Genomic DNA, 26601 nt, shown 5'->3' on the forward strand with positions numbered 1-26601 from the left:
CACCTATTTTTTTTCTTAAATCTACCACAAAATATTTCATGCTTTCTGATATAATAAATAGTATTTATATCACGAACAAATGTGGAATTTTGTCAAATGCTTTTTCTCTATCTCTTGAGTTAATCGTACGCTTTTTATTGTAGTGTCTCTTTTTCTTGATCATGCTAATGAGGGGTTTGTTAATTTTATTGATCTTTTCAAAGAACAAGCTGTTGATTTAAATAATTTTTTCTATTATTTCTCCATTTTTCATTACATGGATTCCCACTGTTGTCTTTATTGTTTCCTGTTTTTGGTATTCACTTTGTGTTTGTTATTTTTTAGCTTCTCAAGATAGATTATTGTTTTAAAATTTTTTTCTACTCTAAAATAAGCATTTTGCACTATAAATTTACCACTAAGCACTGCTTTAACTTTATCCCATATATTTTGATACATTGTATATTCATTATCACTCAGTTTAAAATTTTTTATTTACATTGTGATTCATGCTTAGAAGATATTATTTAATTTCTAAATATTTGGGGATTCCCCAGATCTTTTTTGTTACTGATTTCTAGTTTAATTCTCATATGGAGAGAGAACATACTTTGTATGATTTTCATTCTTTTGTTGAGATTTGTTTTACGGCCCAGCATATGGTCTATCATAGTAAATGTTCCGTGTGCACTTGAGAAGAGTATATATTCCGGTGTTATCGGGTTTAGCATTCCATAAATGTCAGTTAGATTAAATCAGTTAATAGTTTTGTTGAAGTTTTCTATATTCTTACTTATTTTCTCCCTTGTTTAAGCAGTTATAGAATCATGTTGAAATCTCTTGAAAGAACTGTGAGTTTGCTTATTTCTCACATTAATTTGTAAGACTTTGTGTCATTTATTTTGCAACTTTGTTATTAGGTGTGTAGACATTTAAGATTATTATATCTTCTTGATATATTGAGCATTTTATTATCAAATGTTCCTCTTTATCCCTGATAATAATCTATGACCCAAAGTCTATTTGTCTGATAATAATATAGCCACCCAGATTTCACCCAAAGTAGTGTTTGCATGGCAAATCTTTTTCCATCCATCCATTTTTCACATGTAGATGTTTCTGAATTTAAAATGTTTCTTGTAGGGGCACCTGAGTGGCTCAGTAGGTTAAGCATTCAACTTTGGCTCAGGTCATGATCTCTCAGTTCATGAGTTCAAGCCCTGTATTGGGCTCTATCAGTGTAAAGGGATTCTCTCTCTCCTTCTCTCTCTCTGCCCCTCCCCCACTTGAGTGCACGTGCTCTCCCTCTCTCTCTCTCTCTCAAAATAGAAAACAAAACTTTGAAGAAATGTTTCTTGTAGACCACATGTGGTTGATTTTGATTTTTTTTATTGTGTCTAACAATCTTTGCTTTTTTAATTGCAATTTCTAGATTGGGGGCATGGTGGTTGACCAATTTTCTGTAAAAGGCCAGATAATAAATATTTTCAGCTTTATACGGCATGCAGTCTTTCTCAGCTATTTACTTCTCCTATTGTAGTGTGAAAGCTGACACAGGTAATACATTAATGAATGAGTGTGGCCGTGATCCAATAAACCTTTCTTTACAAAACAGGTGGTGGGTCATACTTTGCCAACCCCTTGTCTGGATCATTTATATTTAATGTAATTATCAATATCATCCAGTTTAAGTCTACCATCTTGCTATTTTTCTATTTGTTTTATGTATTTTTATCCCAATTATTGTTCTTATTTGTCTTTTAGGTTAAGCACGTGTTTTATACCATTCCATTTGATCTGTACCAGTGGTTTATTAGTTATATAGTTTGTTTTATTTAATGGTTATGCTAGCATGTAAAAATTCACCTTTATCACAGTACACCTTCTAATAATGTTACGCCATTTTTGTATAATGCAAGACCCTTACAATAGTTTATATCCATTGTCTCCCTCCATCCTTTGTCTTATTTTTTTGAATACATTATATTTCTCTATATGTTATAAACTGCATAATACATTGTCATTATTTTAGTTTTAAAGAGCCAATTACTTTTGTTTAATTTAAAAACAAGAAAAATTATTTTCTATTTACCTACATAATTACCTTATCTGGCATGGTTCCTTTCTTTGTATCGATTTGAGCATCCATCTATATATATATATATCTTCTAGTTTCTTGTTACTATATTTGTTTTCCTTTAAAATCCTTGAGTATATTATAATAGCTGTTTGAAAGTCATTGCTAATTCCATAATTTCTGTCATTTTGGGTCTATTTCTTTTACTTAGCTTTTTCCTTGGTTTGGGCCATATTTTCCTGCTTCTTTCCATTTGTAGTAATTTTTTTTTTTTAACGTTTATTTTATTTTTGAGACAGAGAGAGACAGAGCATGAACGGGGGAGGGGCAGAGAGAGGGAGACACAGAATCGGAAACAGGCTCCGGGCTCTGAGCCATCAGCCCAGAGCCTGACGCGGGGCTCGAACTCACGGACCGTGAGATCGTGACCTGAGCTGAAGTCGGACGCCCAACCGACTGAGCCACCCAGGCGCCCCTTTTTGTAGTAATTTTTTATTGGATGTTGTACATTATGAATTTTTTTGAGAGTCTGGATTTTGTTTTCTTCCTTTAAATAGTGTTAAATAACTTGTAGATGAGCTAATCTTTTGAGACTTGTTTTTGAGCTTTGTTTGGGTAAGTGCAGAGGATCTTTTATTCTTGAGTTTGCTCAGCCCTACTAAAAAAAAAGGCATGACTTTTCTTGTGTCTCTCCTGAATGTCTTAGTGGTTAAAACTGTGAATTCTTGCGCTGGACTTTTTCCTGCTTATAGTTCCCTAGTAGGATTTTTTTTTTGGGGGGGGTCTGGCTTTGTGGAATTTTCTCCTATGCATATGTAGATTGCTCTTCAGAAACAGATTCCCTCTTTCTGCTCTAGATCCCTGGTCCTGCAAATTCCAACTCTCTTGGCCTTCCCAACGTCTGATCTCTCTCTTCTAGCTCAGTGAGACAACCATGGTTTGCTTGGGTTCTTCCATTCAACACTGACAGAAAGTACCTCTACCACTCACCTTGTTTGTCTTCTTATCTGTGTCACAGTCCTGGGCAACATCTTAAGAACAGCTGATTCATATGTTTTGTGAGTTTTCTGGTTGTTTACATTTGGATGGCAAGTCCAGTACCATTTATCTCAACATGGGAAGATGTGGAAATTCTATTTATTTGATGTTTGATCCTTTAAGACAGATTTAAACTCTTCAGGAACCCCTGGTGAAAACTGGATGGATTCTCATTCCCCTGGAAATATTGCCTTTGACTTAAATCTTTGAAAACTAAGACTATATCTAGACTGCTTCTTTAGGTAGAACACTAGTATTATCTGGCCATTCCTTTATTTAAGAAAAAGTCTTTATTTTTATACTATAATTTTGGATTCTTTTCCATGTTGATAAGACTCAAAAATAAGATTTCTAACATCAAATTTTTCCCTTTAATAATGATCTGTCATAATGCCACATCTCTTATTCAGTAAATTCTTTTTTTTTTTTAATTTTTTTTTTAACGTTTATTTATTTTTGAGACAGAGAGAGACAGAGCATGAACAGGGGAGGGTCAGAGAGAGGGAGACACAGAATCTGAAACAGGCTCCAGACTCTAAGCTGTCAGCACAGAGCCCGACGCGGGGCTCGAACTCACGGACTGTGAGATCATGACCTGAGCCGAAGCCGGCTGCTCAACTGACTGAGCCACCCAGGCGCCCCTCTTATTCAGTAAATTCTTATTCAGTTCTTCTTAAATGCTTGGTATTTTTCTGGACTGTAGAATACTACCAGCAAAAGCAAGTTAGGATCCATTCATTAACTAGTTGAGAAAATGGGAAATGAGAGCTAAAATTGAAGGAGAATTCAAAGATTCTGGCAGTAGGGGGGTTGTTTTTATTTTTATTTTTACTACTTCATATTATACAGTCTCAGATATTTTATATAGTCTAAGTAAAATTGATGTGTTAAATGAGACAAAAACTACTAGAAGAATCAAAAATAAAAATGTCAAAGTACAAGAAAAATTTAAGACTAAATAATTCTTAAAATTGGTTTGTGTGTTCCTATCTCATAAGATTAATTCAATTTATTTTTGACAATTAAATGAATTTTCACAACATATATGAAGTCAAGAAAGTACAAGTAATTTGCCAGGCAGATAGGGTTGGAGGAATGGAAATAGTCTATAGTATTAAAGACACATGGCAGAGGTCCAGAGACTCAGAGGCTCTGTGCACCAGGACCCTTTTAGTTCCTTTTGGCCTGTTGGTTCATCTGGCCTGATAAAGTTTTTGAAGAAGGTATCATGCTAACAAAAAATTAAGCTGTCATGTTTGTCATTGTCAAATTGTGTAATCATTATCAAAATTATCATCTTATTTATTTATAGGTGTTTTTGTATAGTAGAGCTAATGACCCTTTTTCCAATCACATATTTTTTAACTTTTTAATTCATCATTTTTCTATACAGGTTTAAAAAATTATGCATGCATATTTATTAAACATTCTTTATAGTTTCTGAGGTTTTTGTCATGCTTGAAAAGCTTTCATACCCCAGTGTTATTTTTTTAAGTTCTCCCACACTTTCTTTCTAGCATTTTATTATTTAACTGTGTTTACATTTAAATACTTACCCATCTGGCATTTATTTTTCTCTCATGTTTTCATTGTTTTTATTGAAGTGAAATTCATATAAGAATGTAATAATTTTCAAATGAACAATTTAATGGCATTTAGTACATTCCAAAACATTTTTGTCGTGTCGAAAGGAACCCTGTGTGTCCATCAAGCAATTACTCTCCATTCCTCAGCCCCTGGCAACCACCGGTCTGCTTTCTGTCTCTATGGATTTACCTGTTCTGGATATTGCATAAAAATGGAAGCATATGGTATATGACTTTTTCTGCCTAGCCTCTTTGGTTTAGCATAATATTTTTGATAAATATTTTGAAATATCTTCCATTTAGCATAATATTGAAGCATGTGTCAATACTTCATTCCTTTTTATGGCTAAATAGTATTCCACTGTATTATATATGCCACAATTGGTGGGTATTTGAGTTGTTTCCACATTTGGCTATTGGAAATAGTACTACTATGCACATGTGTATACAAATATTTGTTTGGGTATCTGTTTTAATTTCTTTTGGCTTTATACCTAGAGTGGATTGTGGTATTTATTTGCATGTAAAGAATGAGATATAAATTCAGCAATTCCTTTTTTTTTTCCCAAAAAGTTAGTCTTTTGTTTAGTCCCATTTCTTATTATCTTTCCTTTACTAATTTCCCCAATTAATGTTTCTTTTGTCATATCATGTCGATTAATGTTTCCTTTGTCATATACTAATTCCCATATGTACTTGGGTTTATTTCTTTTTTTTATGTTTCTTTTTTTATGTCTTTTTCTTTCTTTATTTATTTTAATTTACATCCAAGTTCATTAGCATATAGTGCAACAATGATTTCAGGAGTAGATTCCTTAATACCCCTTACCCATTTAGCCCATCCCCCTTCCCACAACTTCTCCAGTAACCCTCTGTTTGTTCTCCATATTTAAGAGTCTCTTGTGTTTTGTCCCCCTCCCTGTTTTTATATTATTTTTGCTTCTCTTCCCTTGTGTTCATCTGTTCTGTGTCTTAAAGTCCTCATATGAATGAAGTCATATGATATTTGTCTTTCTCTCTGACTAATTTCGCTTAGCATGATACCCTCTAGTTCCATACATGTAGTTGCAAATGGCAAGATTTCATTCTTTTTGATTGCCGACTAATACTCCATTGTATATATATACCACACTGTCTTTATCCATTCATCCATCGATGGACATTTGGGCTCTTTCCATACTTAAGTTATTGTCAATAGTGCTGCTATAAACATTGGGGTGCATGTGCCCCTTTGAAACAGCATACCTGTATCCCTTGGATACATACCTAGTAGTGCAATTGCTGGGTTGTAGGGTAGTTCTATTTTTACTTTTTTGAGGAACCTCCATACTGTTTTCCAGAGTGGCTGTACCAGTTTGCATTCACTTGGGTTTATTTCTTAACTGTTTGTTTGGCTCCTTGTTCTATTTGTCTGTGTGACAATACCACAAGTTCTCTTTACCTCATATTCACATAATTATCATTTTAAGTTTTAGACAAGAAAGTCTACTTCCTACTCTCACTGTCATCCCCAATTATTCCTTTTGTTATATTTTCTCTTGCTAGTTCCATGTGTTTATTCCAGGTAAATTTTTCCTTTCTTTTCATTAATGACATTATAAATGTCATTAATACCTTCTTGACATTCACATGGAAAATTATCATGTTAATTTGTACTTAAGAAAATGGTCAAGGGGCACCTGGGTGGCTCAGTGGGTTAAGCGTCCAACTTCAGCTCAGGTCATGATCTCATGGTTTGTGAGTTCAAGCTCCACATCAGGCTCTCTGATGTCAGCTAGGAGCCCACTTCAGATCCTCTGTCCCACTCTCTCCCTGCCCCTCCCCTGCTCGTTCTCTCTCTCAAAAATAAAGATAAAAAGAGAAAGAAAGAAAGAAAGAAAGAAAGAAAGAAAGAAAGAAAGAAAGAAAGAAAGAAAATGGTCAAGAATCCCATCTCTAAAATGGAAATGGCTATTCATTGTACACTCCAGTGCAGTTAATAAGGGGCACTGTGGTAAATGAGGTTTCACATTTTTAGGTAGACTGTGATTTTTTTTTTTTAGCTTTGAAATCTGAAGGAGATGATTACTATATTAATGGCGCCTGGACTATTGACTGGCCTAGGAAGTTTGATGTTGCTGGGACAGCTTTTCACTACAAGAGACCAACTGATGAACCAGAATCCTTGGAAGCTCTAGGTCCCACCTCGGAAAATCTCATTGTCATGGTAAATGTGTCTTTGCCTCTTAATTTCTACTATTTGTTATTTGCCCTGTGAGATACAGAGGAGCAGGCTTTATTATCTCTGTTTTACAGGTGGTGAAATTAAAGATAAAAATCTTTATCTTAATAAAGATAAAATGGTTTGCCTAAGGATATAAAATTTGTGTAAGGTTAGGCCATATTGCTCTTTCCATATGACTATTTTCTCAGTGCCTGCTTGAATAATATTTTTATAACCAAACAAGGCAGATGAGGGAAATGTCTCTAAATTACCCATGAAAATGGGGGGAGGAAAATTCAATATAAGTGCATGTGTTCTAAAAGTTGTCTTAAATTTCCTATGAGACTTACTTTATGACATTTTCTTCTTCGAAAGAAATGATAAATATCTGAATGAAGCCTCATTGTATTTTAACTATCTTCACCAGTTGTTTTCAATGGCAGGTTCTGCTTCAGGAACAAAATTTGGGAATTAGGTATAAGTTCAATGTTCCCATCACTCGTACTGGCAGTGGAGACAATGAAGTTGGCTTTACATGGAATCATCAGCCTTGGTCAGAATGCTCAGCTACTTGTGCTGGAGGTAAGACACCCACTAGGCAGCCCACCCAGAGGGCAGGACGGAAAGCACAATATATTCTGAGCTATGCTTTGTGTTTGCTAAAGAAGCTAATTGGAAACATTTCTTGCAGGTTTGCTTCAAGCTGTAATTTAGCAAAAGAAACTTTGCTTTAATTATATTATATTCCGTTTGTTTTTAACCTCGTGTAATTTGTACAGATTTGTTGGTAAAATACATCTTGGCACAATGAGTGTCTCTGCTGGTGCTTCTCCCAAGACTATCTTGAAGGTGGGCTGTTTGCTTTTCGTGAACACATTCTTGGTAAAGAACATCAAGAGTTTTAAATAAGAAAATGAGCAAGAATCAGACGGCACAGATGCAACTTCTTGTAATGGGGGATGAGAATGTATGTCTGTGTGCTAGCGTGTTTGTGTTTGTGTGCTTGTGTGTTTCCCACAAACCTATTCAAACTCCCTTCTCCAGCCATCAAAGTTAAGGGGCTATATACTGGGATACTACAATAATTCCTGGTGTCTGGGTCTCTGGGTTGATGATGTATGCTGACCCCATTATAGTCCCTCAGAGAGGTAGCTGCTAGGCGGTGGTTGGTGATGTGTTGGTTGTCCCATGTGCGTTTTTCATGGGTGCCTTTTCCCCACAATTTACTCTATTCCTAATCCTCCTCCCTCTAGTGGCCACCAATGCAATTCTTTACCTCTGGCTGGGAGAGCAGGACAGTTGGCTTCCTTCAAAGCCAACACCCTTGCTGCTGCATGGACTGGTGAGTAGAAGTGCTGTGCAAGCAGCATCTTCCTTCTCTCTGGAGACTAAATGCATCGCCTCCACCGTACACCTTGGTCCCAATAGACGAGGAAACAACCCTATCCGTCAGGCCTAGGCTGGGTTAGAGTACCTCACCATTCCAAAAAGAAAGACTGATTTTGAATAGTGATATTTAGAATGGGAGGAATAGAAGTAAAGTGAATCACCCCATTTTACCCCATTGACAATGTATTACCTATGTTCCCTTTCTAAACTGCCCAGAAACATATGATTTAACGTGGACTTTACCCTATCTTGTCTGGTACTCACTGAATTTCTAAACACCTCTGATTCTCAAGGCTGGAATCAGAGAAATTATTTTGTCAGAAAGATTATTATATAATATGTTCAATATTTTCAGACTCATACAGAATTAAATCATTGCTTAGCTATAACTCCAACTTCAGCAGTAAGCAGTATATAAAACATCAACAAACCCACAAATTAATACTACTACTACTACTAATAATAATAATAATTTCTTCTCCTATGTGAGGTGTCATAAAACATGGTTATATATAATTTGTGGCTTATTTTAGAAGATCTCTAGTTCCCACCCATTTTATGTGTGAAATGGCTAGTGATTTATATTGTAAAGTTTTAAAAATGATAAAACATTACTATGTATTTTAATAAAATAAAGGATATTTGAAATTAATTGTTCAAGTGAATGCCATTTTATTATATTTTGGTGGCATTTATACAGATATGTTTCTTTGTTCCAATAAATTCATTTTTATTCAATCTGTAAGCTAACTTATCCCTTTCACATACCAAAAAAAAGTCTTTATGATATCAGTATATACATGATTAAGACCCTGAAGTATAAGGTAGGATAAAGTTGTTAAAGAAGAGTTAGAATAAAGTTTAGGAAGTCTAATGAGGAAAGTCTAACTGTTGAAGTTGGTTAGCTCAGAGGAGAAAAGGTTGAAGAAAAGTATATTAGTATCTTCAATTCTGTGACAGAATGTTGAATGAGAAATTCTTAGTGCCTGTTCGTCTTTGTACTGAAAATTGCTATATTTGGGGATGATTTAGACACAGTCTTGTCTGAGGCCAAGGAGGGATTAAGTGAATTCTCAGTGTTCCTTCTAACCCTAGGATTCTTTTGTTCAAAAAGGAGATAGTTCAACAAAAAGGGTGGGGGTTAGGCTGTAAGAACTGAATTTAGAAGAAAAACTTTGTATTCGAGATGTATGAAAAATCTAAAGGAGTTTTATTCTTTTCCATAACACTGGCATCAAGAAATCATAATACAAAAATGATTTCTTGTGGTGGGGGATAAAACAAAAAGAAAAACAAAGAGGGAGAAAAGCCCCTGGAAAGAGAATTTTCTGTTTTTTGAACTTCTTCGTTTTGTTCTGGAGCCACTGGTCCTAGATATTTGAGGTGGTTCTGGCAACTGGAATTCTGCTCACTTGTGTGTGATTATGACAGCAGTCATGAGGCCATTGCCTTCTTTGGAAGAGACACGTACAGTACTTGTTGGCAGGGATATTGTGAAGAGCTGCCATTTGTCTTGCTTGGTAAGTGGTTCTCAAAGTGTGGTTGCTGGACCAGCAGCATCAACATCACCTGAGAATTTATTAGAAAGTGCTGATTTGGGGGCCCCACCTCAGACCTACTGAATAGAAACTGTGAATTGGCCTCCACAGTCTATGTTTTAACGAGCTCTCCAGGTGATTGTGATGCTTGCTCGAGTTTGAGTACTACTGATTTGGTTGACTGAGAAACTGAATCCTAGACACTTAGAATCTCTTCCTCCCTCACTGACATCTGTGCATCTCTCTAGACTCACTTTGCACCTAGAATACTATCTGGAATATGCTAGGCAGTCAAGAAAGGTTTGTAGATGAGTGGATGAGCAAAAGGAACTAATTATTCTGGCAATTATTTATTCGTGCTAGTTTTTTCCAGTGTAGGAAATGAGAGTTTGGAATTGTTAATTTTCTTAGGAGGTGGCAGTTCTTAATTGGGATGTTTCACTTTGATCTTTCTAGGGTGGTGTTGGGTGTCTTGAGGACACCAAAACCTTTAAAAATGGAAAAAAGATTAAACAAGAAAGGTCTCAAAGAACTTTCTATTGCAATCTCACAAGACTCTTGGTGTCCTCACCTATGACTGTCCTGCATATGTTTTATTAGTGGTAAATGACAAACTTTGAATTTGGGAATGATGTTGATAGATTTCTCATATGATATCTTTTAAGATAAGAAGTTTTGAGACTGTTTTTCTCTGTTGCTTAGCAGACCCAGTGACAAATCTAATGCTGTAGGAAACATTGCTGGTGATTCAGTCTAAGTAATGGTCTTTTCTCTGAGTAAATGATGAAACACTTCCTTGGCCTGAATAAGAGCATTGAGATGCTATGGGGTGTTGTCTTCAGGATAAAGGTGATTTTTAAGATACAGTTGTGACTTTTCCTGAGAGAAATCCAAGTCCACTGAATTAAAACGTAACTATCTTCTGAACCACTGTTAACTCCTCCTAGAGTTTTGTTCCTTTATTCCTTATCCAGAGTGTTGCACAGATAAATCTGTGATTTATCTGATTCTCAAATTTATATCTTACCATTATATTCATGATTAATGTGTTAGTTGATAAAGTTGGCTGGGTAGAGAGAATTATATTATTATTATTATCATTATTATTATTAATGTTTTATTCATTTTCTAAGAGAGAGAGAGAATCTGAAGCAGGCTCCACGTTGTCAGCATGGAGCCTGATGTGAGGCTTGAACTCATGAACCGTGAGATGATGACCTGAGCTGTAGTCAGACGTTTAACTGACTGAGCCACCCAGGCGCCCCTAGAATTGTATTATTTTTAAATACAGAGATTTAGGGGCTTTCTTTAAAGTAGTAATTTATGCCACTGTATCTTTGCAGTACAGCTTTTAAAGATTAAAATAACAAATATTATGTATTCATTCTTTGATTTTAGTCATACATATTTGCTTTTTCCTAATATTTGGCTGGATATGTGGTCCTCAGATTTGAACATCAAAATCACCTGGATGTCTTGTTCAAACAAGATTGCTAGGTTCTGCCTCCAATTTCTGAATCAGTAGGTCTGGAATAGACACCAAGAATTTGCACTTGTAATAAGTATCCAGGTGCTACTGATGCTGGTGCTACTGGTTCAGGAACCATACTTTGAGAAACATTGAGCCAGACACTTAGATTTCATAAAGTAAATGCTTATTAAAACAAAGTGACAAATCATTGAGGTGGTAATCCATATTACAGTTGTAACCTACCTTATAGCTAGTCTTTTTAATGATAAATGGTTCCACTGCTCAGCCATGTAATAATAAATAAAATGTTATAGTTTATAAAACATTTTCTGGCACCCTGTTATATTTGATCATAATCAACAGCACCATGAGCCTAGGCATTGCTGTTATTATTCCTATTTTATAGATAAAACCCAAGTGAAGTAACTTCCCAAAATCAAGACTTATAAATTGAATGTCTAGTGATTTTTATTTTTTTAATTTTAATTTTAATTCTTTATTTTTTTGAAAGAGAGTGTGTGTGAATGGGGGGGGGTGGAGCAGAGAGAGAGGGGGACAGAGGATCTGAAGCCTGCTCTGCATAACAGCAGTGAGCCTGATGCGGGGCTCAAACTCACAAGCCACAAGATCATGATCTGAGCTGAAGTCAATGTTCAACCAACTGAGCCACACAGGCACCTGTGTCTAGTGATTATTTAAATGTAACATTCTCTCTTATTAAAGATGGTCCCTTATGTTGAACAGAGCTTTACCACCAGTTGGCCACCTCCATAGAGCAACATGATAGATATATCCCTACTCAAAAAAATCTCCTTCACTAGTTTGAAGTTTTATTTTTTCAAATGCTTTACCTAAAGGAATGGTTCTTAACTTTGGTCCTACCTTCAAATCACCTAGAGAGCATTGAAACTTTTGATGCTCAGGCTTGCCCCCAGAAATTCTGATTTAATTTGTCAGGAGTGTGGCTGGGGCATCAGATTTTCAAAATCTCCCTAGGTAGCTCAAATGTGCAGCCAAGGTTAAGAAATACTGCCATTGAACAAACTATAAGCCACCATGTGCAAAGACTGCATAGTGGGTTGGGTTGGCTTTCCCACAGCCCTTGAGGTATATTGTAAGAGTCCTAGCCATTATCATCCATCTTCCATTATTCTGAAAAAAAAAAATTTGCACATTTTGGCTACAGCATTTGTGGTAGAATATATTATAATATGAGTCATATCTACTTCTGTATTTATTTATTCATTACTAGACCTCAACCACAGTCTTCTTTTTCCCCCTTCCACCCCTCTGCCTGTAGGTCGCACTGTATGTAGTCATATACTTTGTACTAACACATTAGAAATCTACAAATCTGCTCTGTGCTTTTTATACTGTTAGATACTTAAAATTAAAAATTTTACTGGGTTATTAAATAAATTTAGTCTTAGTAGAAAAAAAAATTCTGCCATTGAGGCTGATGGAAAGTTTATTTAGTATTCAAATAATTTACATTCAGATGCAAATACCATTAGTAGCATTAACTCACATCTTTGTTTTTAATGAGCTACTAGTTAAATGCAAACATAATGAGATTTATTTATAAGTATCTGGGGTTGGAAAGTAGAATGGGACATCAGAGGAGAAAGTAAAAATGTAATAGAATTCCGGTTAATTTCATAATTTTCTTTAGTGTGGCCATCAGATTGGATATGCCTTTAGAAAGGTTTTTTTTTTCTTCAGTTTATTTATGTGCTTTCTTCTTTACCTGATGGATCATTTATAAGCATCTAATCAATGCTTTTAAAACTAGCTGCAACCGTGCTTCTCAGTCTTTTGGCTAAGATCTAGTGAAATTGTGCTAAGTAGGTTTTCTGAAGTTCTTCCTCTAATTTGAAATTTTTGTGGTACTTATGGAGTTACAGTGAATAAGTGGTTGTACACTCAACCAACTTTAATTTAGACCCATAAGTCAGAGGCATATGGCTCCTGTTTTAACTCAATATTTATGAAAAACAATAACATTCTTTTTTCTCCTTGTGCCATAGTTCTAGAGAAGGTCATCTATTGTTACAGGAAATTTTTGTTTCATTAGGGAATGAATCTTTGCAAAATGCAAACAGACAGTATTCATGATCATTTCCTTCCCTACATTTCTGGATGTGCTCTCATTTCCCATCATTTAAACCATTTTCTTTCTACCCCAAAGTCTCTTTAACCCCCCTCTTATTTGAAGCAACCCTTATGTTTTAAAGCAAAGCCTCCAAAGCCAATTAACTGAGAGTCCATGCTGTATTGTTGCATTCAAGTTTGCACCTGTTCTGTTAAAAAGAAAGTCTTAAGAATGCTTTGTTTGTGATGCAAAGAAAAGTCAGAAATACATAAATATTTACATTAATTACATTAATTTTAAATTTATACCCTAAATATACAGTCTTTGACCTCCAGTTGGCTCTATTGACACTTCTGACTATTTTCTCTAAATTTGTCTAGGGTTTTCATTCTTTCTCTTTATGTGAAAGTACAAAGATTGCATACCAAAGAACTCATTTTGGTCAAGTTTCTGCTGGCAATCAGAGGCATCTCATTGTTGAACACTGCTTGGCAGGCAGGTCAGGGAGAAAAGATAAGCTAAAGCTATATTAAGATTGAGGAGGAGGTGGAGGGAGACAGGTTTATTTTTATAGGCAATTTTGATTTTATTTGGAGATCAAAATAGAGATTTTTCATATATATATACTACAGGGTTATTCAGGAATGTTTCTGGTCAATTGTTATTGACCACTTAAAATTTTACCATTATTTTTCTTTTACATTTACATAGCCTAATCAAATTTTCTTATATATTTCATGCTTATTTTATTTATTTTTCTTTTTCTTCCCTGGATGTCATCTTAAGCCGTGTGTGTGTGTGTGTGTGTGTGTGTGTGTGTGTGTGCATGAGTAGCATATAGACTTAGAAAATATTCTATATGTTTCTTCTTTCTCACTAGAACAGTTTTTTTAATTGACCTTTTTTTATGATTTCACCTAATTTATCTGAATTCTTACACATATAGGACCTGGTTTCTACTCTTTAATATTTTTAAGATGCTTTACATAGTTTCCAACCACTACTATTTTGTATTTTCCTGATGTAGGCCCATATTTTTCAAACTGCGCTATGGTGCCCAGTACACTGCAGCAGACTCACAAAAGGCACAGCAAAATATTGTATATTTTCAATGGTAACACAGTGACATCGGGCATATACCACACTGATTATTCCTAAGTTGTTTGGACCTAACTACTTAATAAATAAAACTCTTAGATTTTTCTTTTTCTGCATAGGAGGGTTAGGGTTGTGAAAAAATTACTGACACATTGGTATCATGAACCAAGAAAGTTTGAGAACTCTTGATTTAGGTTAAAATTTAGTGTCATTAAAGTGGATAAAAATTAGTCATCTCCCATCCTTCCAAATGAGTTGAATTTCATTTTATGAAAGAAAAAAAATGCATGTAAACTCCTTAATCAGGGTATGATGATGTTCAGTGTTTAAAATTAGAGCCTCTTTCATACTTCCAGTTAAGGAACTAGAGGTCTTGAATGCTGTGTAAAATTTTCCTTCCTAACTGTATTAAGTTTTCCTTCTGATATGTCCTGAATGTTTCCTTTCTCTATCTCTGTTAGTTCAGATCAAGATTGGTAGGTGATTAAAGCAGAAAGAAAGAAAGAAAGAAAGAAAGAAAGAAAGAAAGAAAGAAAGAAAGAAAGAAAGAAAGAAAGAAAGAAAGGAAGGAAGGAAGGAAGGAAGGAAGGAAGGAAGGAAGGAAGGAAGAAAGAAAGAAAGAAAGAAAGAAAGAAAGAAAGAAAGAAAGAAAGAAAGAAAAAATTTATAAAAGAACACACCTAAATATTTAAAAAGACCCTATAGCAAATTCGTCTTTGCAATCTACTACTTAACAAGTTTATGTAAAAATCTACACTATTCCATTTATTAATGACAGACTTTTCAAGTTTATTTAATCATGCAGATTTGCCTTGTCCTCTTTAAAAAGTTGGATATTTCTACATTGTTTCTATGTAAGCACTATGTGTTCATGTTATATATTTCATTTTCAAAAATGGCACAACGCAAGCAAAAGGTGCCCTTAAAAGTATACTAATTCCCTTATAACAATAATTTTTAAATTGTCTTTAAAAAGCAATTATTAAAAAAATATATAATACAATATTTATGCTAATACTCATACCTGACTAAAAGAGAACAGCTCTCATAGTACCAAACAGATAAATGCTTTACATTTTCAGCGATGTTCTTTTAATTTCTTTGCTAATTCTAAGATACCTAACTTTTCTTTCTAAGATTTTATTTTTAGGGGTGCCTGGGTGGCTCACTCAGTTGAACGTCCAACTCATCCAACTCTTGATTTCAGCTCAGGTCATGATCTCAGTTTAGTTGGTGAGTTTCGAATCCTGCATCAGTGTTGCACTGACAGTGCAGAATCTGCTTGGGATTCTCTCTCTGTCCATCCTCAGCTCTGTGCCCTCTCTGTCTCAAAATAAAATAAATAACCTTAAAAAAAATTGTTTTTAAGTAATCCCTACCCCCAACATGGGGTTCGAACTCACAACCCTCAGATCAAGAGTCACATGTTCGGAGTGCCTGTGTGGCTCATTTGGTTGAGCACCAGGCTCTTGATATTGGTTCAGGGCATGATCTCACGGCTATGGGATTGAGCCCAGTGGCAGGCTCTGCCCTGAGCATGGAGCCTGCTTGGGATTGGGATTCTCTCTCTCTCTCTCTCTCTCTCTCTCTCTCTGTCCCTCCCCCTCTCCCTCTCCCTCTCTCCCCTGCTCATGCTCTCTCTAAAAAAAAAAAAAAAAAAAAAAAGAATCACATGCCCTACTGGCTGAGCCACCCAGGCACCCCAACATACCAAACATTTTTAACATGTTAACATTTTTAACATTTTAATATAAACTAATAATGGCCAATTCACAGTATTAGTGAGCTAACAGAATGTGCCTCAAACAAACAAGTGTTTCCAGCATTGACTTTTATAGACATCATCATAATAATAACTAATATGTGTTAAAGCTTATAAAGGACATCTACACTGTAACTTTGACACAAACTTAGAGTGGAGAAGTCCCAAAATGGAGTAGAGAGGAAAGCAAAATACAGTTGTTTCTCAAGATTCAAAGTAGACTTGAGATTGAAATTAAGTATGAAAGACATTAAGAAATTGAATCTTATAACTGAGTTTGCTTCTCTTTGGTTTGGGATTTACCATCCAAAAGTCACTTTCAGAGTTAAGTAAAAGATAACAGATGGAAATTTTAGTTTGAATAATTAAAAGCACTTTATTCATTGCCATTTTATTTCCCTTTTAAGAAATGTAGTTATATAATTAGTTTTTGAGAAAAATTCCCTATAATAGATCATTTCTGTGTGAAGTTACACAATGTACTATTGTTTGAAACTATGAGAGTGATTTTATGTTTGATTTCCGTATATACCAACTTAGACATAAAATAGATCACGGTGATATTTTTAATAATACAAGCCCCTTGTAAAAAGTGACTTGAGTTTAGAAATAATAAAGATGTGCATTCAGCTGTTGGTTGTTTCCAAATTTTCTCTTTGGTCTTTGAAATATAAAATACTTGTGGGACTAGACAGGAGTCTATCATTGCATTGACCATGGCTTTCCCCTATTCACTTTCTCCCGCCATCCCCTTCTTTTAGGTCATTTTCAATGTCGGGAAGGAAGAGTACCCTATAATATATGGGCTTAGGTGTACCAGGCATCATTGCAGGGCTTCTATGAACATCACAGCTCCTGAAAGCCTAGGCTCTATAGCCATCAATTGCACCTGGCTCGGTTCTCATATAGCATGCCCTTAAGAAGAGTAACTTCTCTAGACAAACTTATGCTCTTGCTTGGTTCACAGTTCTGGAAGTTAATATGTTTGCTCATTTATTTATCTATAATAATTATTTCTATTTATCTTTTTACTTAAGCATATGGCTTCCCCTATATGATACACTTAAAATTGTTTTTTAATTCTTCTGTGTATTTTTAATGTTATTTAAAATTTCCAATTTCATGTAAAAAGTCTTACATATAAAAGTTAATTTGATAACCTGACAGTTTTTGTTGTTTACTCTGCATTTTCTCTTATGTTACGATGTATAGCTGAAGGCAGGAAGTCCCTGCTAACACAAAACATTTTCCCTAGTACTCTTTTCTTTCCTATTTCATCTCATTTCTATTGCTTTAGACATTATATTCTTCCCTAACATGATCGGACCTGCATACATGTTAGCTCACTGAAAAACTTGGGTAAGGCTGAAAGCAAAGTTGAAGTACATTCCTATTGTATTAGTGATTTGTGTGTCACAGGTTATGTTTCACTTCACAAAAATTCTGTCCAAAATATCTTTTTTTTTCAATATATGAAATTTATTGTCAAATTGGTTTCCATACAACACCCAGTGCTCATCCCAAAAGGTGCCCTCCTCAATACCCATCACCCACCCTCCTCTCCCTCCCACCCCCATCAACCCTCAGTTTGTCTCAGTTTTTATTTTATTTTTTAATTTTTTTTAATATATGAAATTTATTGTCAAATTGGTTTCCAGTGCTCATCCCAAAAGTGCCCTCCTCAATACCATCACCCACCCTCCCCTCCCTCCCACCCCCCATCAACCCTCAGTTTGTTCTCAGTTTTTAACAGTCTCTTATGCTTTGGCTCTCTCCCACTCTAACCTCTTTTTTTTTTTTTTTCCTTCCCCTCCCCCATGGGTTTCTTTTAAGTTTCTCAGGATCCACATAAGAGTGAAACCATATGGTATCTGCCTTTCTCTGTATGGCTTATTTCACTTAGCATCACACTCTCCAGTTCCATCCACGTTGCTACAAAAGGCCATATTTCATTCTTTCTCATTGCCACGTAGTATTCCATTGTGTATATAAACCAATTTCTTTATCCATTCATCAGTTGATGGACATTTAGGCTCTTTCCATAATTTGGCTATTGTTGAGAGTGCTGCTATAAACATTGGGGTACAAGTGCCCCTATGCATCAGTACTCCTGTATCCCTTGGGTAAATTCCTAGCAGTGCTCAAAATAACATTTTTAACAGTCATAATATTATACATCTTTACAAGGTATTATGCATAAAATGCTTTTGAAAAAAATTAAGCATTTTTTACTGGTAAACATCATCTCAATTTTATTCTATTAATATTACTATTGATTCTGATATTACTATTCCCATTTTTTCTTTACTTGAGGAAATAAATAGTTTAAAAGCTATACAGCTTTTTTATAACTGAAATCTGAAATATTTACTCTTTGGTTCTAAGAAAGAAAGAGGTGCTATATATAATTAAAAGAAAGTCTTTAAAAGCCTGGCTCAGTTGGTAGAGCATGTGAACTCTTGATCTTGGGGTTTTAAGTTTGATCACCATATTGGGTGTAGAGATTACTTGAAAATAAAATCTTTGAAAAAATAATAGTAAAAGAAAATCTTCTGTGTTGGTAGTAAATCCTCACAGTGTGTAGGAGAAGCTCCAGGTCTTCTTGGACTATCAACATCATTTCTCTAAAATTTTTTTAAATGTTTTTGTTTATTTTTGAGAGTGAGACAGAGCATGAGTGGGGGAAGGGCAGAGAGAGAGGGAGACAACAGAATCTGAAGCAGGCTCCAGGCTCTGAACTGTTAGTACAGAGCCTGACTTGGGGCTCAAACCCACGAACTGCAAGATCACGACCTGAGCCAAAGTTGGCGCTTAAGACTGAGCCACCCACGTGCCCCTTTTCTCTAAAATTTGTAATAAAATATCAAAAAAAATCCTACGGATCACAGAGATTTCTTTTTAGTATAACATGAGTCAGTTCTTCATAGGAAGCTTGCCTGTCACAAGTTTCTATTTCTAGTTAGTGTTCTGCCTCCTGACATGTCTGCCCCTTCCGATGTGTATGTCTACTGGTAAGAACTCAAGCACTGAAGCAAGACTACACAAATAAAGGAATCTAACAAATGCCTGTTTTCCAGACTTAATATTCTGTAGAATATGGGGCAGAGTGGACCTAAAAGGGAATAAAATTAAACAATTGAATTGGAGACGAAGAAAAGAGGAGACAGTTTTCGTAGAATTTTGGATGTGGAGCAAACATTAGAAATGACCTAATTTGATGGTCTCATTTTACAAAGGAGAGTGAAAACTTGCTTTAGGTTATTTCCCTAAACTACTTAGAACTCACAAATAGGTATAATAAGAAGGTAAAGTGAAAAGGGACAAAATTATAGACCTGTGGCTATGAAAAGAGTGCTTAATATCAGTGAAGATCAGAGGAAGAGAAATCAGACAACAATATAACAAAATAGGGAGGCTGTAAAACTAACACTATTAGACCTGAAAATGCATTATTTTATTAGATAAGGTATATTCCATAATATAATTATATTGGTTCTTGCCTTATTCTCCCCATTTTAATGTAATCTCATTGAAGTCAAGACTTGTCCCTTGACTAATTTGCCCTCCTATGATAATGAAAAACCATGCCTTAGACATAGTAGGAATTTGGTGTGTTAAGTTAGACACTTTCCATAGAAGAAATTACTGTTAATAACTAATGAATAGTAGAAATTCGCTCCAGGGATAGTATGATTTCAAATAAATGCAGTATGTGTATCCCCTACCCTACCTTACCATCACTAAACACTGTTACTGTAGAAAAATACAATATTTTAGGGGCATCTGACTGGCTCAGTGGGTAGAGCATGTGACCCTTGATCTCGGGATTGTGAGTTCAAGCCCCATGTTGAATGTGGAGATTACTTGAAAATAAAATCTTTCAAAGAAAAATATAATATTTTAGAGTTGTGTGCTTTTTTTTTTTTTTCCTGAATAATCCTGTATTTCCCTGGAACATCTAGTCTTGCTTCAGACAGAAGGAAAAGATGAGAAAGGAAGCCTATGAAAAATAAAAACTGGCAGGAAGAACTTCAGAAGGAGAAAGCATATGGGTGGAACTGATTGGTACCCTGGGTGTCAACTGTTAGATCAAGGCAGGTAGGCTTTACTCTGCCCTGCAAATGCTTGTGTCTGGCCAATAGTCACAGATTCCATCAGTGAGAGGCAGAGCAGAGAGACTTTTTTCCCCTGGTGCTTGTTGTTCTTTGGATGCTATCTACAGTGAAGATTTAGATTCAATTAATATTGCTGGCCATGTGTTGTGTATATTATGGTATACAGTATTGTCTTGGTTGCTAGCTACTTTATAGATGCTGTGGTTAAGTAAATTACTGCCTTAGCCACCAGCCACATTTGTAGTATAAGCTCTAACTTTTTAACATCCCCCCACCCCCTTCCTCTTCAGAAAACTGTTTCTTGGGTTGATATGATGAGTTATGCCACTAGGTTAGATTATCTAGATGTTGGTTAGCCTCTCAATCCCAAGGATACATTTATACCTCTCTTTCCATTATTGACTCATTCACATACGGTTATAGATTGCTCACTTACTGAGTGGGCTAGATCTGGAATGTTGAGTCTTAAGAGTAGATTTGAAAAGACCTAGAAAATCTTTCTGCTGCCTTTAACCTCCCCCATTTATTTCTTAGTGTACCACATGTCATTCTTTCAAGTGAAATTCAGGCAGTAATTTATGTGCATTGAATGCCCACCTCTCTACTTTTAAAATGATCAACTGTTCTGTGAAAGACAATATATTTCCAAATATTGTTACAAAGGAGTTTACAAAATTATTTAATTCTCTAAAAGAAGATCTAGATGGGATATGAGAACATTGAGCAGCTTATAAGGGGAATAGAGAAGGGATTGAAAAGGAGGCGAGGAAATTGAGAGGCACTATGGTCTCTTTACTCAGGATTGGCCCTAGGAATGTAGCTGCTGAGCCCAAGACCCTATGTTCTTCAGTTGAACTATCAACATCTCCTAGAGTAAGCACAGTGGATAAAAGATTCCATCCAGGACTCACTTGCAGTTTACTGGACTTCGTGATCATTTTCCTGGGGTATATGCTATTTCAAAATACTAAAAACCATTTCCTGATATATAGCTAGAGCAGTGATTAATTTGGGTATTCCTTCCTCTCACTGGACAAGAGAACCTTTGGTAGGAAAATAGATCATCTGTAATTTTTAACTGTCGGCTAAAAATTAAATATTAAATATAAGACCTGATAAATTTAAACTTACAGACTAAATTAAGGGTTATGTTTCCATGTTAAGAACCTTCATGTTGGGGGGTGCCTGGGTGGCTCAGTTGATTGAGCTTCCGACTTCATGATCTCATGTTTTGTGAGTTCACGCCCCGCATCAGGCTCTCTGCTGTCAGTAGAGAGCCCACTTTGGATCCTCTGTCCCCTTGCTCTCTGCTCCTCCCCTGCTCATGCTCTCTCTCTCTCTCTCAAAAATAAATAAAACATTAAAAAAACGAAGAACCATCATATTTTATTCTTTGATAAGCAAAATAAATATCTATATATAGGATACACCCATTTTAGAGAGTTTGAAGTAAATATGTATTGATAATGGCATCTTTGTTTTTAAATTTTATGATATGAAAACATTAATTTTTTAAGCATGGAAGAGGGGTGACATTAAATTAAAAAATAGGTATAGAATTTGCATGCCAGTAACTTTAGATGTGTAAAAATAAAATGCAATTAGTGTAGTTTTAAATTTGACCAATTAAATTCTGCAGATCATCTGCATACTCCAGGGATGTGGACGCTAAGTCACTAGAATTTGTTTTTAATTGGACATATACTGACTAGTCATGTGGACATTTAATGTTTTTGCTTATAAACTATAAGTCCTTAGGGGCGCCTGGGTGGCGCAGTCGGTTAAGCGTCCGACTTCAGCCAGGTCACGATCTCGCGGTCCGTGAGTTCGAGCCCCGCGTCAGGCTCTGGGCTGATGGCTCAGAGCCTGGAGCCTGTTTCCGATTCTGTGTCTCCCTCTCTCTGCCCCTCCCCCGTTCATGCTCTGTCTGTCTCTCTCTGTCCCCCAAAAAATAAATAAAAAACGTTGAAAAAAAAAAAAATTTAAACTATAAGTCCTTAGATTTGAAAACACAGTAACTTTGTGTAACTGGATGTAATTATTCCCAACAGGATTTAAATCAACTCCTTAGCAGTGTTTTACAGATTACTTCACATAAAAAAATTTTTTTTAATGTTTATTTATTTTTGAGAGAGGGAGAGATACAGAGTGTAAGCTGGGTAGGGGCAGAGAGAGGGAAACACAGAATTTGAAGCAGGCTCCAGGCTCTGAGCTGTCAGGACAGAGCCTGACACAAGGCTCGAAATAACAGAACGCGAGATCATGACCTGAGCTGAAGTGGGATGCTTAACCGTCCCACTTCCGGGGACGGTTATTTCCACGTGATCTGTATTTTCTATTTTCTACACCTAAAGGCTGCATTTCCCTTAGTCCCAAAGTGTGTGTTTCAAAATCCATCCTAAATTAGGTACATTGGTTTAGAGTTATCCTATTGCTACTGATTTAAAAAGGAAAGAAAGAAAAAAAAAGATCTCTGAATCTGCCAAGTGTGGGGTTAAAGGTTGGAAGGGGATTTTTATGCTGTTGGAGAAAGATAGGTCAGCCTAGTCAGAAGATTTGGAATAGATTACTGGTATAGTCAGTTCTTGAGTGTGAAATACCACACTGTCTAATAGAACATTTTAGAAGAAAATAAAAGATAAATGCAAGGAAAGATGCATCTTCATGAAACAGAGTAATTTCAGCTGTTTATTCAAGGACTTTAATTTTTACTTCATAAAAAATAGTGTTCTGAACTCATGAACCTGAAGTGAACCCCCACAATACCCTAATTCTTGGTCTTTAAGAAGTCTGGAAGGCATGACCAAAATGAAGTCAATTTGTAATTGTTAGCACTTAGTTCAATATCTCTTAAGAAGCACAGTTCCTTATACTTAGTAACTATTCTCTGTTGAATGAGTGAATGAATGAATGCATGAATGAATGACCTATCAACCACATTTAACTGGCGTGTTTAGTATGTGTACTATGTAATTTTAAACGAATTACTGGATCCCACCAAAGTGCAAAATAGCCTTAAAAATAAAGATCCAGAACAAAGATATGAGACTGTGGATATTTTTTATTTTGTTGTTTGTGGTTTGTTTCTTTTCCACATTTTCAACAATTAATGTTATATAGTTAAGTTTTTTCAAGAAACATACTTGGCTAGAATGTATCTTAAGATCAAACATAAATTTCACCTATAATAACGAATGTCTCAACCTGTGATTCAAATTGCAGAGGCCTTTCTTTTACATTAATGGCTACTTTTAAAAACTAATATAATTATAACCACACAACATTTCTAGGCTTAACTTAAAGGAAGTAGAATTTTTTCTTAACCTGTAGAAACTGAATTGATGTTTCTGGCACTGATGCAGAGTAACAGTTCCATTTGGTAGTGTTGAAAACGTTTATTCTTTTCTGAAAACCAGCCAAGGTATTAAATTGAATGACAACTTTCTTGTTGCAAATCAGATTTTTTTTTATTATTACACATAATTATCAAAGTTGGGTAAAGTTGTTTAAGTCCTCCGTGTAAGTGGGTGGTTTGAGTCCCCCCTCTCCAAGTATAATCATATTTGAATGACTTTGAAAAAAATAACCATGATGACTTATAAAAATAATCCCCACTCTTCCTGATAGGAACAACATATTGAACTGGGTGGAAGAACTGTGGCAATTGGAAGTTGACCCTATGACTAATGGTGGAGATTTCTGTCTAGGTGGGTCACATGGACTTAGTTATCTGCCCACTGGAATGACACAATGGGGAGCTAGCTGATGAATATTGTGGAACATCTGTGAATGGATCACAGCTATGCCTGACGTGAATCATTCCTCCCTCAAAAATCTAAAGTTTAATAGTTAAGAAATTCCAAACTGTTGTCACATAAACTGAGATTTGGCCTATTCTAGGAGTTAGGAGGGAATGAATACAGTACATATTCTAAGACATTTTGCCAGTAAGTTGTTGGCTACGTTTTAGGCCCCTAAATTTAGGAAAACCTAAAAAAAAAAAACCTACTGAAAGAGATTAGTAAGAGCCTTGGGTCACTGCAAACAGTAAAATATACCTTTTTCAACTGCTCACCACCATCACGGAGGGTATAGTACTTGGTAATTTTCCTGATCAGAGACATAGATTTCCCTATCGTGTTTAGTTAGAAGTTTGAATTGCATGATGCCTGAGGCACCTCCACCTGCAAAATTTCCACGACTTTTAAAGGGATCTTGGGGCAAGTATTTGGTGTATGACTCTTCAGGTGACAATTTCCTTCAGTGAATGATCTTATTTCACATTGATTTCCCTAATTTGAGATTAAAGTCTTTTCTTCAGGGTGCTATTAAAAGCAACTGGAAAAAAAAATAAAGGCAAAACTGTAGGTTCATGTGGGTCTGGCTAGGTGTGAAGCTGTGGTTTCCTGGATATATTGCTAATGCTGTTTTTACAACTCTTTGCGGGTAATTTAGCTTACCTGGTTATAGAGAAGAGGTCGGGGAGTCGGGAATAGTTTATGCTTTTATTTCCAATTCCAGGAGTAACCTGCGACCTCTGTATGATCTGAAATATATAGCATTGTTTTTAGTTTTACTTTTTCTCTGGTATCTTGGTATACCTAGCTTTGCTTCTTTAGATTCTTCGACACTAAAGAGAAAATGAGACTGCATAAGGTCTACTCACCAGGGATGTTTACAAATAAGATTGTGTCTGTGTGTGTCTTTGTATTTTGTGAATTGTGAGCAAGTTGTGGTGGATATCTTTGCCAATAAATAATAAACACATACTTAGAATTTTACAGTTTTATAATGAGAGTGTTTTTAGCTGTGACAAACAGGTCACATAGACTAATAATCTAAGATAATAATCTACTGAGTTACTATTTCAAGGAATATATATATATCTGTTTGACAATGGTGTAATCAACAGGGGGCCAGCTATGTTAAAGCAAACAGACTAATGGGTTGGAGTGAAAAAGGGGCCCACTGCAATCTCTAAATTCTAGACTTTGTGGGCTTTTAGAGAAATAAAACTATAAGTGGAAGAAAAAGAATGAAATGTGTGAATGTGATGTGTTCCTCACAAAGACTAAATTGATGGGATTTGTCCTATAAAATATCAAAAAGTAAATTTGTCCCTATTGCTTTATTTTTAAATAGATGTACAGCCATTGTTTTGCATTGAAATGTATATTCATACATTTTATTTGATTATATTTTGGGAAAATGAAGTTGGGGGGGATTTGTTTTTGTTCTTTTTTTTTAAGGAAAGCACGAAGAAGAATATACAAATGGGAATATTAATTGTTTACAATTGCCAATAGTTTCTTTTCTGAACTTGAAAACAGTTATGTTTCTAAATATGAGAACAATAATTTTGCCTAAAATTGCAGTATAATGACCAGGACTTCTCTCCTTTTTAGAGAAGCAGTGAAGTGTTTCTGGAACAGATAAGACAGCAGCGATCCAGTGAGGTTGATTCCCCAGAGGAAAGCTATGCATACCTAACTTATTGGAAAGTAAACTACTCTTCAATTAATGATGTCCTCCTTTTCTCAAGGTGTCCAAAGACAGGAGGCAGTCTGTAAAAGATTGGACGACAACTCTATTGTCCAGAACAATTACTGTGACCCTGACAGTAAGCCACCTGAAAATCAAAGAGCCTGCAACACTGAGCCCTGCCCACCTGAGTAAGTAAGAGTAAGAAATGAGAATTATTTTTTTTAAGTGCAAAGAGAAAAGCATTAGCTACTCATATTTGGAAACATATTCACATGTTATGAAAAGGGGAGAAAACATCACAGAGGGTAGATTTTGATATCCCTTTCACTGAGCTAAGATTTCTATCTATCCATAGGTTTCAGTTATTAATCCTTAAAAGCAGGAACTTCAGTAGGTTGATCTGGCACAGTGCTAGAAATTATCATGTTTCATCAATTCTAAGGCACATATCTTTTCACATTTTAACATCTTGGAAATTGAGATTTATCTTGCAATTGATAGTGTGTTACTTACAATAAAAATCGTCATTATTTTTATCTTTCTTAATTTAGGTACATAGAATAATGGTATCTTAAATTCAATAAAACACATTAGATTGGTGTGCAGTCCTATCTTTTCCAGATATTTATCCTAAAGGCCTAAAGACTTTTTTTTTTAACGTTTAGTTTTGAGAGAGAGAGAGAGAGAGAGCGCGGACGTGCAATTGGGTGCATGAGTGGGGGAGGGGCAGAGAGAGAGAAGGGGGGTGCAGAGAGAGCCAGGGACAGAA

At 35.5% G+C, this 26601-nt stretch overlaps 1 protein-coding gene across 8 annotated transcripts in view; it reads left to right on the forward strand.

Moving 5' to 3' along the window:
• ADAMTS6 (ADAM metallopeptidase with thrombospondin type 1 motif 6) overlaps positions 1-26601 on the forward strand; it is a 305077-nt gene that overhangs the window by 240498 nt on the left and 37978 nt on the right. For 6 of the 8 annotated variants that reach the window (XM_019414343.2, XM_019414344.2, XM_019414338.2 and 3 more), the window contains 3 exons: positions 6723-6886; positions 7327-7465; positions 25891-26020. In XM_019414343.2, coding sequence (XP_019269888.1) covers positions 6723-6886; positions 7327-7465; positions 25891-26020 — 433 coding nt within the window. Of the gene's footprint in view, positions 1-6722; positions 6887-7326; positions 8075-8136; positions 8226-25890; positions 26021-26601 lie in introns of those variants that run through there. The other 2 variants (XR_002071347.2, XM_053907329.1) reach the window with 2 other exon arrangements.

The sequence above is a fragment of the Panthera pardus genome, unplaced genomic scaffold, assembly GCF_024362965.1.
Source record: "Panthera pardus isolate Hobbes unplaced genomic scaffold, ASM2436296v1 HiC_scaffold_2, whole genome shotgun sequence".
Classification (NCBI taxonomy): Eukaryota; Metazoa; Chordata; class Mammalia; order Carnivora; family Felidae; genus Panthera; species Panthera pardus.